Source organism: Panthera leo, chromosome A2, assembly GCF_018350215.1.
Source record: "Panthera leo isolate Ple1 chromosome A2, P.leo_Ple1_pat1.1, whole genome shotgun sequence".
Classification (NCBI taxonomy): Eukaryota; Metazoa; Chordata; class Mammalia; order Carnivora; family Felidae; genus Panthera; species Panthera leo.
The window spans coordinates 152,105,310-152,119,244 of NC_056680.1; the positions used below are offsets into that span (position 1 = coordinate 152,105,310).

The 13,935-nt window shown below is 39.5% G+C and overlaps 1 protein-coding gene across 1 annotated transcript in view; it reads right to left on the reverse strand.

The window, feature by feature from the left end:
- SVOPL (SVOP like) overlaps positions 1–13,935 on the reverse strand; it is a 63,576-nt gene that overhangs the window by 16,403 nt on the left and 33,238 nt on the right. The window contains exons 9-11 of the mRNA XM_042927644.1: positions 8,039–8,244; positions 7,302–7,413; positions 6,490–6,571 (exon numbers count right to left, since the gene is read on the reverse strand). Of these exons, the coding sequence (XP_042783578.1) occupies positions 6,490–6,571; positions 7,302–7,413; positions 8,039–8,244 (400 nt within the window). The remainder of the gene's footprint in view (positions 1–6,489; positions 6,572–7,301; positions 7,414–8,038; positions 8,245–13,935) is intronic.

Consider the following 13,935-nt stretch of genomic DNA (forward strand, 5'->3'; position numbering starts at 1 on the left):
AAAATACGTTAAGTTGAATATTTCAAATATAACTTTAGAAACACACTGTATTACTCATATCAAATATGCCAGTTTCCTATTTTTATCTGTATGGGGAGAAAAGAGTATTCTTCACTGTGGCTTTAATGGTTTTGACATGCCATATCTATAATCTGAACAAACAGACTTTTGCATTTCCCGAGATGAAAATGAACATAGCTTCCCCCTGCACTCTGCCTGTACTGCCCTCCTTGGGTAAGTGTACCTCAGTCCTAGGGTGGCAGGGTCCTCCCAGAAGACTAGCACAAATCCCCATCCACACCACATCTCCCAACCAGGGAGTTTTTCAAGGCTTCAGTTCTAGTGAAGCAGCATCAGGTCTCATTTAACAAGCAGACCAGAGCACAGCTAGTTAAACTCATCACATTCTGGCAAAGCTCCAAACACTGCCCATAGCAGGCAAGCAGAGCCTCTCCAGGCAAGCAGAGCCTCTCCAGATGACTGGCCTGAGGGACAGAGCAACCCAAACACAACAGCAGAGTGCACACAACAAACACCAGAGTCACTCACTTACTGAAGCACCAGGCCTGGACACCATATGACCTCTTCTTCACAAAGCCATTACTCTGAACAACAGGAAGGATAACAGGCCTTTCTAATGCACAGAGGAAGGCAGAGATTTGGACAAAAATGCCAAGATGGAGGAATTTATCCCAAATGAAACAATAAGATAAGGTCATGGCCAGATATCTAAGTGAAACAGATATAGGTAACATGCCTGATGAAGAATTTAGCAATGATTCTAAGGATAGTCACTGGGCTTGAGAAAAGAATGGAAGACTTAAGGGAGGCCATTACCACAGAGATACAAGAATTAAAGAAGAATCAGAGATGAAAAATGCCATAATTGATACTGGGAACCTACTGGATGCAAGAACTCAAGGATGGAAAAAGCAGAGGAAGGAGTAAGTGACACAGAAGAAAAAATTGAAAACAATGAAGTTGAACAAAATGGACAGAAAGAAGAATTATGAAACACAAGATAGACTTAGTGAACTCAGTGACTCCATCAAACATAATAACATTCCTAGTATAGGAGTCCCAGAAGAAGAGAGAACAAGAGACTGAAAATTTATTTGAGGAAATAGCTGAAAACTTCCCTCACCTGAGGAAGGAAAAAGACATCCAGACCCAGGAGGCACAGAGAACTCCTGTCAAAATCAACAAACACATTGCAGCAACTTCTTACTCAACACATCTCCCGAGGCAAGGGAAACAAAAGCAAAAATGAACTATTGGGACCTCATCATGATAAAAAGCTTCTGCACAGCAAAGGAAACAATCAGTAAAACTAAAAGGCAACTGACAGAATGGGAGAAGATATTTGCAAATGACATATCAGATAAAGAGTTAGTCCAAAATCTATAAAGAACTTATCAAGTTCAACACCCAAAAAACAAATAATCCAGTGAAGAAATGGACAAAAGACATGAATAGACACTTCTCCAAAGAAGACATCCAGATGGCCAACTGACACGTGAAAAAATGCTCAACATCACTCATCATCAGGGAAATACTAATCAAAACCACAATGAGATGTCACCTCATACCTGTCAGAATGGATAACATTAACAACTCAGGCAACAACAGATGTTGGCAAGGATGTAGAGAAAGAGGATCTCTTTTACACTGCTGGTGGGAATGCAAAATGATGTAGCCACTCTGGAAAACAGTATAGAGGTTCCTCAAAAAATTAAAAAATACCCTACGGCCCAGCAATTGCACTAGTAGGCATTTATCCACAGGATACAGGTGTGCTGTTTTGAAGGGACACATGCACCCCCATGTTTATAGCAGCACTATCAACAATAGCCAAAGTATGGAAAGAGCCCAAATGTCCAGCCATGGATGAATGGATAAAGAAGATGTGGTATATATATACAATGGAGTATTACTCGGCAATCAAAAAGAATGAAATCTTGCCATTTGCAACTACGTGGATGGAACCGGAGGGTATTATGCTAAGTGAAATTAGTCAGAGAAAGACAAATATCATATGTCTTCACTCATATGAGGACTTTAAGAGACAAAACAGATGAACATACGGGAAGGGAAACAAAAATAATATAAAAACAGAGAGAAGGACAAAACATAAGAGATTCTTAAAGATAGAGAACAGAGGGCTGCTGGAGGGGTTGTAGGAGGGGGGATGGGCTAAATGGGTAAGGGGCATTAAGGAATCTATTCCTGAAATCATTGTTGCATCATATGCTAACTTGGCAATAAATTTTTAAAATAATACATAAATAAATAAATAAATAAATAAATAAATAAATAAAATGTGAGGAGAAAAACAATAACAGGGACCAACAATGGTACGAACACGGATGAATCATCTGTCAACCTTTGCTGATTGACATTAGACTGGCTACAAATGTTGTTTTACAAGTTAAGGGCAAAGTAACCTCTAGAGTCATATGCTCATGCTTCTTTAGATTATTTGCCTTCTCCAGGTACATCTCTGAAGGTGTGCAAATGCATGTCAAGAGAGCTTTAACAAGTTAGAGTCCAAATTCTGGAATTGCTGCCCTAAAGGGATTTAGATTATCTGAATTTATTCTATGAGAAAAAGGAAACTTTAACAATTCCAAAACGTCAAAACAAAAATTTGTAATTCTCCTCTATCTGACCACCCTTATAAACTTTTTAAATAATGCTTCCTACTCTGCTTCTATCACTATTGTTTTTTCCCTCTTTTTGTTTTTTTTTCCTTACGGCACTTATTACCTGACAAGTAGATTTGCGTATTGTCTGTCCCCCACCCCACTAGAATCTAAGTTTTTTGAGAATAGGGATATCTTATGTTCACTGCTGTACCCCCAACATATGGGCAGAAGGTATCAATAAATGAATGAATCTAATCAAACATCTATCTAAGGTGATTCAATAAACATTTCTTAGGTGCATTTGTAAGTAAAGGGATAACTAAGGCTAAAAAGAAAGAAAGAGGCACATTAATTTACCACCTATAATAGGACTTTAATAAATGTTAGCCAACAATATCATCATTTTTATTATTACATGTCCATGATTTTAGATGACATACGACCTTGGAGACAATATCTTGGAGCTTCCTCTTGGCCATGGGACAAAATCCTGACTTTGACTCTCTCCCATCAAGACTATATACACATTCATTCTTTGTTTAGACAGGAAAGGAAAAAACCTGATGAAAAGGAACATGAAGGCAGTCATAAGAAGATAGAAGCTTTATTAACAGCAGGATTCCTGATCGTGAAGAAGCAAAAAGGTGGGGACTGATTAACCAATTTGTTTCAGAGAACATTTTGAGGTTTTAGTTTCTTTCAATAAAACACACTATGTATCTGTCAGATGTGAAAAAAAATCAACAAAAGCAGGCCAATACCAAGACATATTGCAGTTAAATTTGCAAAATAGAGTGTTAAAGAAAAAATCCTAAAAAGCAGCAAGACAAAAGAAGTTCCTAACTTACAATGAAAGACCCATAAAGCTAGCTGCAGATCTCTCCATAGAAACCTGGCAAGCCAGAAGGGAGAAGCATGATATATTCAAAGTGCTGAATGGAAAAATTTGCTGCCAAGAATACATTATCCAGCAAGGCTATCATTCAGAATAGAAAGAGAGATAAAGAGTTTCCCAGACAAACAAAAACTAAAGGACTTTGTGTCCACTAAACCAGCCCTGAAAGAAATATTAAAGGGGACTATTTGAGTGAAAAGGAGAGACCAAAAGTGACAAAGCAAGACAGGAACAGAGAAAACTCCAGAAACAACCATAATACAAGTAATAAAATGGCACTAAATGCATATCAACAATTCCGCTGAATGTAAATGGACTAAAGACTGTAATCAAAAGACACAGGGTGTCAGTGGTGCCTAGGTGGCTCAGTTGGTTAAGCTTGTGACTCTTGGTTTTGGATCAGGTCATGATCTCATGGTTTCTTGAGTTCAGGTTTCTTGAGTTCTGTGCTGGCAGCACACAGCCTGCCTGGGATTCTCTGTCTCCTCTCTCTCTGACCCTTCCCTACTCATACTGTCTTGGTCTCCCTCAAAAACAAATAAACTTTTAAAAAAATACATATGGTGTCAGAATGGATAAAAAAAAAAAAACTAGACCCATCTATAAACCTCCTATAAGAGACTCATTTTAGACCTCAAGATACCTGTGGATTCAAAGTGAGGGGTAAACATTTATCATACAAATGGATATCAAAAGAAAGATGGAGTAGCAATATTTATTTCACACTAACTAGATTTTAAACCAAAGACTATAACAAGAGATGAAGGGCACTATATCATAAAAAAGGGGACAATCCAACAAGAAGATCTAACAGTTGTAAATATTTATGCCCACAAAAGTGGAGGCACCCAAATATATAAAACAATAACAAATATCAAGGAGCACGTTGATAATAACCCAATAATAGTAGCAGACTTCAGTACCACACTTACATGAATGGACAGATCACCTAAGCAGAAAATCAACAAGGAAACAATGGCTTTGAATGACACACTAGACCAGATTCAAAATATTTCATCCTAGAGCAGCACAATACACATTCTTTTCAAGTGCGCACGGATCATTCTCCAGAAGAGATCACACACTGGTCACAAATCAGGCCTCAACAATACAAAAAGACTGAGATCCTAACATGCAAATTTTATGGTCACAACACCATGAAACTGGAAGAAGAAATTTGGAAACACCATAAATACACAGAAATTAAACAACATGCTACTAAAGAATGAATGGGTCCACAAGGAAATCAAAGAAAAAACAAAAATACATGACACCAAATGAATATAAAAACACAATGGTCCAGGGGCGCCTGGGTGGCGCAGTCGGTTAAGCGTCCGACTTCAGCCAGGTCACGATCTCGCGGTCCGTGAGTTCGAGCCCCGCGTCAGGCTCTGGGCTGATGGCTCGGAGCCTGGAGCCTGTTTCCGATTCTGTGTCTCCCTCTCTCTCTGACCCTCCCCCGTTCATGCTCTGTCTCTCTCTGTCCCAAAAATAAATTAAAAAAAAAAAAAAAAAAAAAAAAAAAAAACGTTGAAAAAAAAAAAAAACACAATGGTCCAAAGTCTTTGGGATGCAGTAAAGTGGTCGTTGGAGAGAAGTATATAGCAATACAGGGCTACATCAGAAAGCAAGAAAAATCTCAAACAACCTAAACTTACACCTAAAGGAACTAGAAAAAGAACAAGAAATGAAGCCAAAACCCAGAAAACTGATGTAGCCACTGTAGAAAACAATATGGAAGTTCCTCAAAAAGTTAAAAATAGAACTTCCCTATGATCCAGCAATTGCACTACTAGGTACTTATTCAGAGAATACAAAAATATTGATTTAAAGGGGCACATGCACCCCAATGTTTATAGCAGTGCTATCAACAGTAGCCAAGTTATGGAAAAAACCCAAATGTCCACTGACTGAAGGAGATAAAGAAGATATGGTATATATATATATATATATATATATATATATATATATATATATATACACACACACACACACAATGGGATATTACTCAGCCATAGAAAAGACTGAAATCTTGTCATTTGCAACGACATGGATGGAGCTACAGAGTATTATGCTTAAGTGAAATAAGTCCATCAGAAAAACAAATACTGTATGATTTCACTCTTACATAGAATTTAACAGAGCAAACGAGCAAAGAGAGAGAGGCAAACCAAAAAATAGACTCAACTATAGAGAACAAATTGATGGTTACAGATGGGAGGTGGAGGGGGCGATGGGTGAAATAGATGATAGGGATTAAGGAGTGCACTTGTTGGGATGAACAATGGGTGATGTATGGAGGTGTTGAATCACTATATTATACACCTGAAACTATTTTTACACTGTATGTTAACTAACTGGAATTTAAATAAAAACTTGGAAAGACAGAAAAGAAAATGAGCACAGCTTTACCAGTTCCTATAGTGCAATTTTCTCTAGCTTAATGAAGGACAACACCAGTTAAAATACGGTTGAATTTCCTGTTCAGATATTGTTTATTTCTAGGAATACTAGCTCTTCAGTATGGGTGTTTATGAGGAAATTCTCAAGCTTCTTTAGGTAGTACCTTGCATAAAATAGATGTATCAATTTAATAAATTCATAAAGAATACCATATTCAAGTTTAAGCTATTTCTATTTTATTCAAACTTAAGCTACATGTTGCAAGTAACAGATGGATGAAAAATAGCATAGTGCTAGGACAATAAGTTGTTTTTTACATGTGTCACAAGAAAGGCAGGTCTTAAATTTCTTCTTAGAGACTGGCTTGCACTAGACTTTATGGATCAGAGGAAGCTATCAAATAAACCTCCTGCTATCATTTTTAGGAGGTATTTTTAGAAAATCATTCAAAGTCAAAAGAAGCTAGGATGCATTGTCTGTGGACAGAGACCCTGAGTAGCTCACCTTGCATGCCTTGGTGTACCCAAGCCCCTCCCAACAACTGACCTCAGCCGTGTAAATATAGATGGTGTTGAAGTTGGCTGCCACCAAAGCCCTCAGCATGAACAGGAAGCCAATCAGGCCAGCACTAGGAAACAAGATGCCAGAGAAGTTAGGAAAGGCAGTATGGAGGGCCTTCCATGGCCCTGACAAGTGCTCACATTACATAACTGAGCATTACAGGTGTTAACACACGCCTACAGATAACCAAGTCCCAGGAGGTGCTGCTTCTCAACTGGCCTGATTGTGGGGCCCTCAAGTAAATGCCTGACTCCAACCTTTAACCCAACTTCCTGTCCCCCCCTCCCCAAAGTGGGCAATTCCAGCTTGCCCCCCAATCCCAGATTAGCACATCTTCTGCCACCACCCTCCAAAACCAATGCAGTTCACAGAATGACACATACTATAATTGAGGACATTTAAGGATTGCAAATTAATAGTGAAATAAATTTTTATGCCACAGGTATATTACCTGTTTCCCTGAACTATCTTAATAATGGTCCGGGAAATTTGGTAAACAATTACAGTCCTGAGATTCCAGGAAGCTTTGCATAAAGATCCTAAGTATCCTGGTGGGTGCAATGATTGCACCAGCACTAGCACCTATACCCTGGAATAGCTGATAGAGGGCTGGGTCTGTGGAAGAGGGAAGTGGGGGTGGCATGGAACAGAAAGGCCATTCCAGTAAGACCAGCAGCCTATTCACTACTCTGCTCATGAAAGGTTCTTTCCCCCAATGAACACTATGGGTCAAGAAACTCCAACTTAAAACCACTGCACAAAACTAGATTGTTCTGAAGCAACCAGAGAGAAAATACCTTGATGTGCAAATGTTGAGAAGAAGGAAGAATAAGGCGGTACATCCCATGGTGATAGAAAGACTCAGCCGTCTTCCCAGGAAATTAATGCCCAGGATATTGAAAGGATTCACTAGAAAGCAAATGACAATAACAACTTCTGAAATCTTGAAAGCAAGATGCATTTACCAACATTGGCAAGGATTCCTCACTGTCATTTAAGAAAGAGGCAACTTCATCCAAACCTCATGTGTGTTCCAGCCAAAACCCAGTAACATGATCATCAAACTCAGGATTCCCCTTCAATATGTTTTTTCCTCATAGGTCCAAGAATGAAAAGCAATGGCATATATATAAAGGATATTTTATGCCTAAGATTCTTATTACAACATGTAGGTCAATCACTAATTGAAACCCTGCTAGATCTATATTTTAAATGGTTTATACTGTTTTTCATCAAATTCAAGGTTCTATTGGTTTTTAAGTACCATTATTTTATGTCTACTGAAACAAAACCAGTGCTGCAAATTGAATCTAACATGCCACTGTAAGACACATCTCACTTTCAGAGATGTCAAAACATGGAGGAAAACACGCATCCTAGAATTGATATAATACAGTAATTCAAAGCTCTACTCCTCCAGATTTTCCCTATACCAATCTGCACTGGAGACATGTCAGCAAGATGTGGGGACTTGTTCAGCTCTACCAGGCAGGAGCCACAGAGAGGGACCCAATACACAGAGGTAGACACTTACGAGCAATTTCCCCAATGGTGCTGATAATCATGGTCTGGTAGTCAGAGGGGGCAAACATGTGGCAGTGGCAGGGACTCTGGCTCCCTTCTGTGTCCCCCACAGTCACCACCACCTCAGACTCAGACCGCGAGCCACAGACCAAGTCCCGCTCCAGCAGCTCGGCACTGGCCAGAATGACTCCATAGTAGGCGAAAGAAATTCCCAACCTGGAAGTGAGAGAAGCCAGTCATTAGAACGGCTGCCACCAGCCTGAAGGAGGGGCAGTGCCACCAGAAGTAGAGAGAAGGGGATAGAAGCCCCCCACCCCCACCCTCTTCTAGCAGTCAGGACAGGAGGCACTGGGTGGGAAGGGCATGGAAGGCAAGTCTCACCTATCTCATGGAGCCTGGGGGAAGTGTGCAGGGGAACTGGAGTGGGAAATGGATTTGCAAACACAGCCTAGAACCAGATCCCGGAGGACCCCACAGTCAGTGAGGGAGTTTGAAGCACAAAACTGCTTGTTTAAAACAACACACATTTATTCCATCAGTCCTGTAAGCCAGAAGTTGTATGGGTCTGACTGATTTCTCTGCTCAGAGCCTCAGGAGACAGAAATCAAAGTGTAGGCAGGGCTGCATTCCTTTCTAGGTGTGGGGGGAAGAATCTTTCCAGATTCTAGGCAGAATTTTCTCCATGGGGCTGGAAAACTCCTCTCCATTTGCTTGCTGCTATTTGTTTTTATTCTTTTTAAATGTTTATTTATTTTTGAGACAGAGAGAGAGAGAGAGAGAGAGAGAGAGAGAGAGAGAGCATGAACGGGGAAGGGGTAGAGAGAGAGAGGGAGACACAGAATCCAAAGCAGGCTCCATGCTCTGAGCTGTCAGCACAGAAACCCATGTGGGGCTCAAACTGACGAACTATGAAATCATGACCTGAGCTGAAGTTGGACACTTAACTGACTGAGCCACCCAGGTGCCCCTCCTTTGCTGCTATTGGCCAGTTGCTCTCAGCTTCTGCAGGCTTCCTTCATTGCTTGTCTTCAGTCAGTGAGTGTGGACCCATTCCTTCTCAGGCCCTGGAATCACCCACCTCACCTCTTGCTTTCTTCTCTGCTCCATCTTTGATTCCAACTGGAAAAATCACTCTATTCTTAAAAACCCAAGTGACTGGAGTCTTCCATTTTGATGTCATACTCTACGTACTTTGTTTCATTTTGTTTTTGTTTCATTCTCCTTAAGAATACGTAGGGTGTTCCAGAAAATTTCAAAACAATTCCTTTTCTTAGAATTACAAAGCAGGCATTTGTGATTTTTAAAGCATCTAATTGGGGGAGGGGGCAGGGCCAAGATGGCAGAGCAGCATGGAAATTCTCTGCTTCTCTTGTCCCTGAAATGCAACTAGATCAGCAACAAACCATTTTGCACACCTAGAAAATTGATCTGAGGATTAACACAACAATCTGCATAACTTGGGCCACAGAATTTGGCAGATACACAGTGCAGAGAGATGAACTGGGGGAAGAAAGAAGCCATGGAGGGTTGGGAGCTGATTTAGTTTGTGGAGAGAGTACAGAGATGCGGGGAGGTATAGGAAAAGCACTCCCCCCAAAAAGCAGATGGAGAGAAAAAGAAAGAGTGGAAACACCCAGAAGGGTCTGAACAAGAAAGGGATAAAGGAGAAAGGAGAGGGTTTCAATACCATTAGGACTCTATAAATAGGGCAGAGCAGCACTGGAAAGTCCTCAGCCCAATACGTGGCGGTGCTCTGATGGGAAGGGCAAATCCCCAGGAACTGGTAGCAAGGTCCAAAGGGTCCTTGGGCCACACAGGGAGAGGCAGTTCCCCTGCTGAGAGGACCTTTGGTAGAGGATGTGCAGCCTCCCCACAGGAAAAGGTCCTAGTGGACCCTGGAGAACAGCCACTTTTGCTGGTGTTGGAACAAGGACAACAGAATGTGGTGAAACCTGGTGCCAGTTGTGTGCTGTGATTTGCCATAGTCCCTGAACCACTGATGCTACACAGTCATGCAAACTTTTTCGGATGCAGAAAAGTCTCTGGGTCTCTGCAGTGTTGCAGTTGCACAAGTGTTCACAGAGTCAAGCTGGCACCTGGCCATTGCTCAGCAAGACCCTCCCCCAGAGGGTCAGGGCGGGCCCAAACTGCAGGGCCCTCAAAAGTGAGAGGTTGGGAAACAAAGCCCCATCTGAGGTAAAATTTAGGAAGCAGTGCCACCTGGCAGGCTGACAGCTTGGTCGCAGACAGTGGAGAAGCAGGAAGTGGATGGAAGCTGGAGATAAAGGAGGGGTGCCTGATGGCTGGTTGAGTAGGGCAGAGTTCTGATGCTACAGACTGGGTCACTGTGTGATGCCATTTTCACCTCTCCTACACCTGTGCATACATGTACACACACACCACACCAATCCACAGCAATAAGCTAAGCAGTACCACCTAGTAGAGTACGGAGCTCTTACACCAAGCCCTGTTCAAATGCAGCAACCAAGCCCTAGAGGATGACCACATGTCTCTTCACCTGCTTAGTTTACAGACTATAAAGTGATTCTAGTAGAAACTGGATGTAATTTCATTCAGATTTCATTCTGTTCACTGATCCATCTATTCATTGTTTTTCTCTTTTCTTATTCTTGGATACAGAAAGAGAAAAAATATTTTTATTTTCTGTTTTTATAAAAAATTTTTTACTTTTTTTTACATTTTTTGGTAATTTTTAATTCTATTTTACTTTCTCCATTTTATTCTATTTTATTCTATACATTTTTTTAAAGTTTAAAATTTTTTCTTTTTCTTTCTTTCTTGTTTCCCCTTTTTCTCTATTCTATCAAGCTTCTTTCAACTCCAGACCAAAACACACCTAGGATCTAGCTTCCTTTATTTGATTTTTTGTGTTGTTTTTAATTTTTTAATTTTAATTTTATTAATTCTTTTTTTCCTCCAAAATAATGAAATGAAGGAATTCACCCCAAAAGAAAGAACAGGAAGAAATAACAGCCAGGGATTTAATCAACACAGATATATCTAAGATGTCTGAACTAGAATTTAGAACCACAATAATAAGAATACTAGCTGGGGTTGAAAAAAAAAAGCATAGAATCCCTTTCTGCAGAGATAAAAGAGGTAAAATCTAGTCAGGACGAAAAATGCTATAACTGAGATGCAATCTCGAATGGATGCCATAGTAGCAAGGATGGATGAAGCAGAGCAGTGAATCAGTGATACAAAAGACAAAATTATGCAGAATAATGAAGCAGAAAAAAAGAGGGAAACTAAGGCAAAAGGGCATGATATAAGAATTAGAGAACTCAGTAACTCATTAAAAAGGAATAACCAAATCATAGGAGTCCCAGAAGGTGAAGAGAGAGAAAAAGGGGTAGAAGATTTATGTGAGCAAATCATAGTGGAAAACTTTCCTAAACTGAGGAAAGGCACAGACATCAAAATCCAGGATGCACAGAGAACTCCCATTAGATTCAACAAAAACCTACCACCAACAAGGCATATCACAGTCAAATTCACAAAATATTCAGGCAAGGAAAGAATCATGAAAGCAGTAAGGGGGAAAAAAGTCAACCTATCAGGAAGACAGATCAGATTCACAGCAGACCTATCCACAGAAACTTGGCAGGCCAGAAAGGAGTGGCAGGATATATTAAATGTGCTGAATCAAAAAATATGCAGCCAAGAATTATTTATCCAGCAAGGCTGTCATTCAAAATAGAGGCATAATTTCCCACATAAATAAAAACTAAAGGAGTCCATGACCACTACACCAGCACTCCAAGAAATTTTAAGGAGAACTCTTTGAGAGGAGAAAAGATGAAGTGAAACAAAAAAGACCAAAAGCAACAAAGACTAGAAAGGACCAGAGAACATGACCAGAAACTACAACTCTACAGTCAACACAATGGCAATAAATTCATATCTTTCAGTACTCATTCTAAATGTCAATGGACTAAATGCTCCAATCAAAAGACATAAGGTAACAGAATCAATAAGAAAACAAGATCCATCTATATCTTGTTTACAAGAGACCCATTTTAGACCTAAAGATGACTTCATACCGAAAGTAAGGGTATGGAGAAATATCTATTATGCTAATGGTCACCAAAAGAAAGCCAGAGTAGCCATACTTATATCAGACAATTTATAATTTAAAATAAAGACTGTAACAAGAGACGAAGGACATTATTTCATAATTAAGGGGTCTATCCACCAAGAAGATCTAAAAATTGTAAATATTTATGCCCCCAATGTGAAACACCCAAAAACAGAAATCAATTATTTACAAATATAAAGAATTGGCAACAATACCATAATAGTATGGGACTTCAACTCGCCACTTACAGCAATGGACAGATCATCTAAGCAGAAAATCAACAAGAAACAATGGCTTTGAATGACACACTGGACCAGGTGGTCTTAACAGATATATTCAGAACATTTCATCCTAAAGCAGCTGAATATACATTCTTCTCAAGTGCACATGGAACATTCTCCAGAATAGATCACATACTGGAACACAAATCAGCCTTCAATAAGTACAATCACAATAAGATTGAGATCACACTGTACATATTTTCAGACCACAATGCTATGAAACTCAAAATCAACCACAAGAAAAAATTTGGAAAGACAACAAATACTTGGAGATTAGAGAACATCCTACTAAAGAATGAATGGTCTAACCAAGAAGTTAAATAGGAAATTAAAAAGCACATGGAAGCCAATGAAAATGATACTACTACAGTCAAAAACCTCTGGAACACAGCAAAGGCGGTCATAAGAGGGAAGTATATAGCAATCCTGGCCTTCCGAAGGAAGGAAGAAAGGTCTCGGATGCCCAACCTAATCTTATACCTTAAAAACTGGCAAAAGAACAGCAAATAAAACCCAAAACCAGAGGAGACAGGGAGTAATAAAGAATAGCAAGGAAATCAATGCTATGGAAACCAAAAAACAAGTAGAACAGATCAATGAAACTAGGAGCTGGTTCTTTGAAAGAATTAACAAAATTGATAAACCCCTAGCCAGTGTGATCAAAAAGAAAAAGGAAAGGACCCAAATAAATAAAATCAAGAATGAAAGAGGAAAGCTCACAATCAACACTACAGAAATACAAACAATAATAAGAGAATATCATGAGCAACTATATGCCAATAAACTAGGCAACCTGGAAAAAATGCACAAATATCTAGAAACATATAAACTACCAAAACTGAAATAGGAAGAAATAGAAAATTTGAACAGACCCATAACCACTAAAGAAACTGAATTAGTAATTCAAAATCTCCCAAAAAACAAGAGTCTGGGGCTGGATGGCCTTCCAGGGGAATTCTATCAAATATTTAAAGAAGAGTTAACACCTATTCTTTTCAAGTTGTTCCCAAAAATAGAAATGGAAGGAAAACTTCCAAACTCATTCTATCAGGCCAGCATTACCTTGATTCCAAAACCAGACAAAGACCCCACTATAAAGAACTACAGACCAATTTCTCTGATGAACATGGATGCAAAAATCCTCAACAAGATACTAGCCAACCAGATCCAACAATACATTAAAAGCATTATTCACTATTGTAAGTGGGATTTATACCTGGGAGGCAGAGCTGGTTCACTATCCACAAATCAATCAACGTGATACATCACATTAATAAAAGAAAGGGCCAGAACCACATGATCCTCTCAATAGATGCAGAGAAAGCATTTGACAAAATACAGCATCCTTTCTTGATTAAAAACCCTCAAGAAAGTAGGGATATAAGGAACATTCCTCAAGATCATAAAAGTCATATACGAAAGATCCACTGCTAATATCATCCTCAATGGGGAGAAACTGAGAGCTTTTCCACTATGGTCAGGATCACGACAGGGATGTCTACTCTCACCACTGTTATTCAACATAGT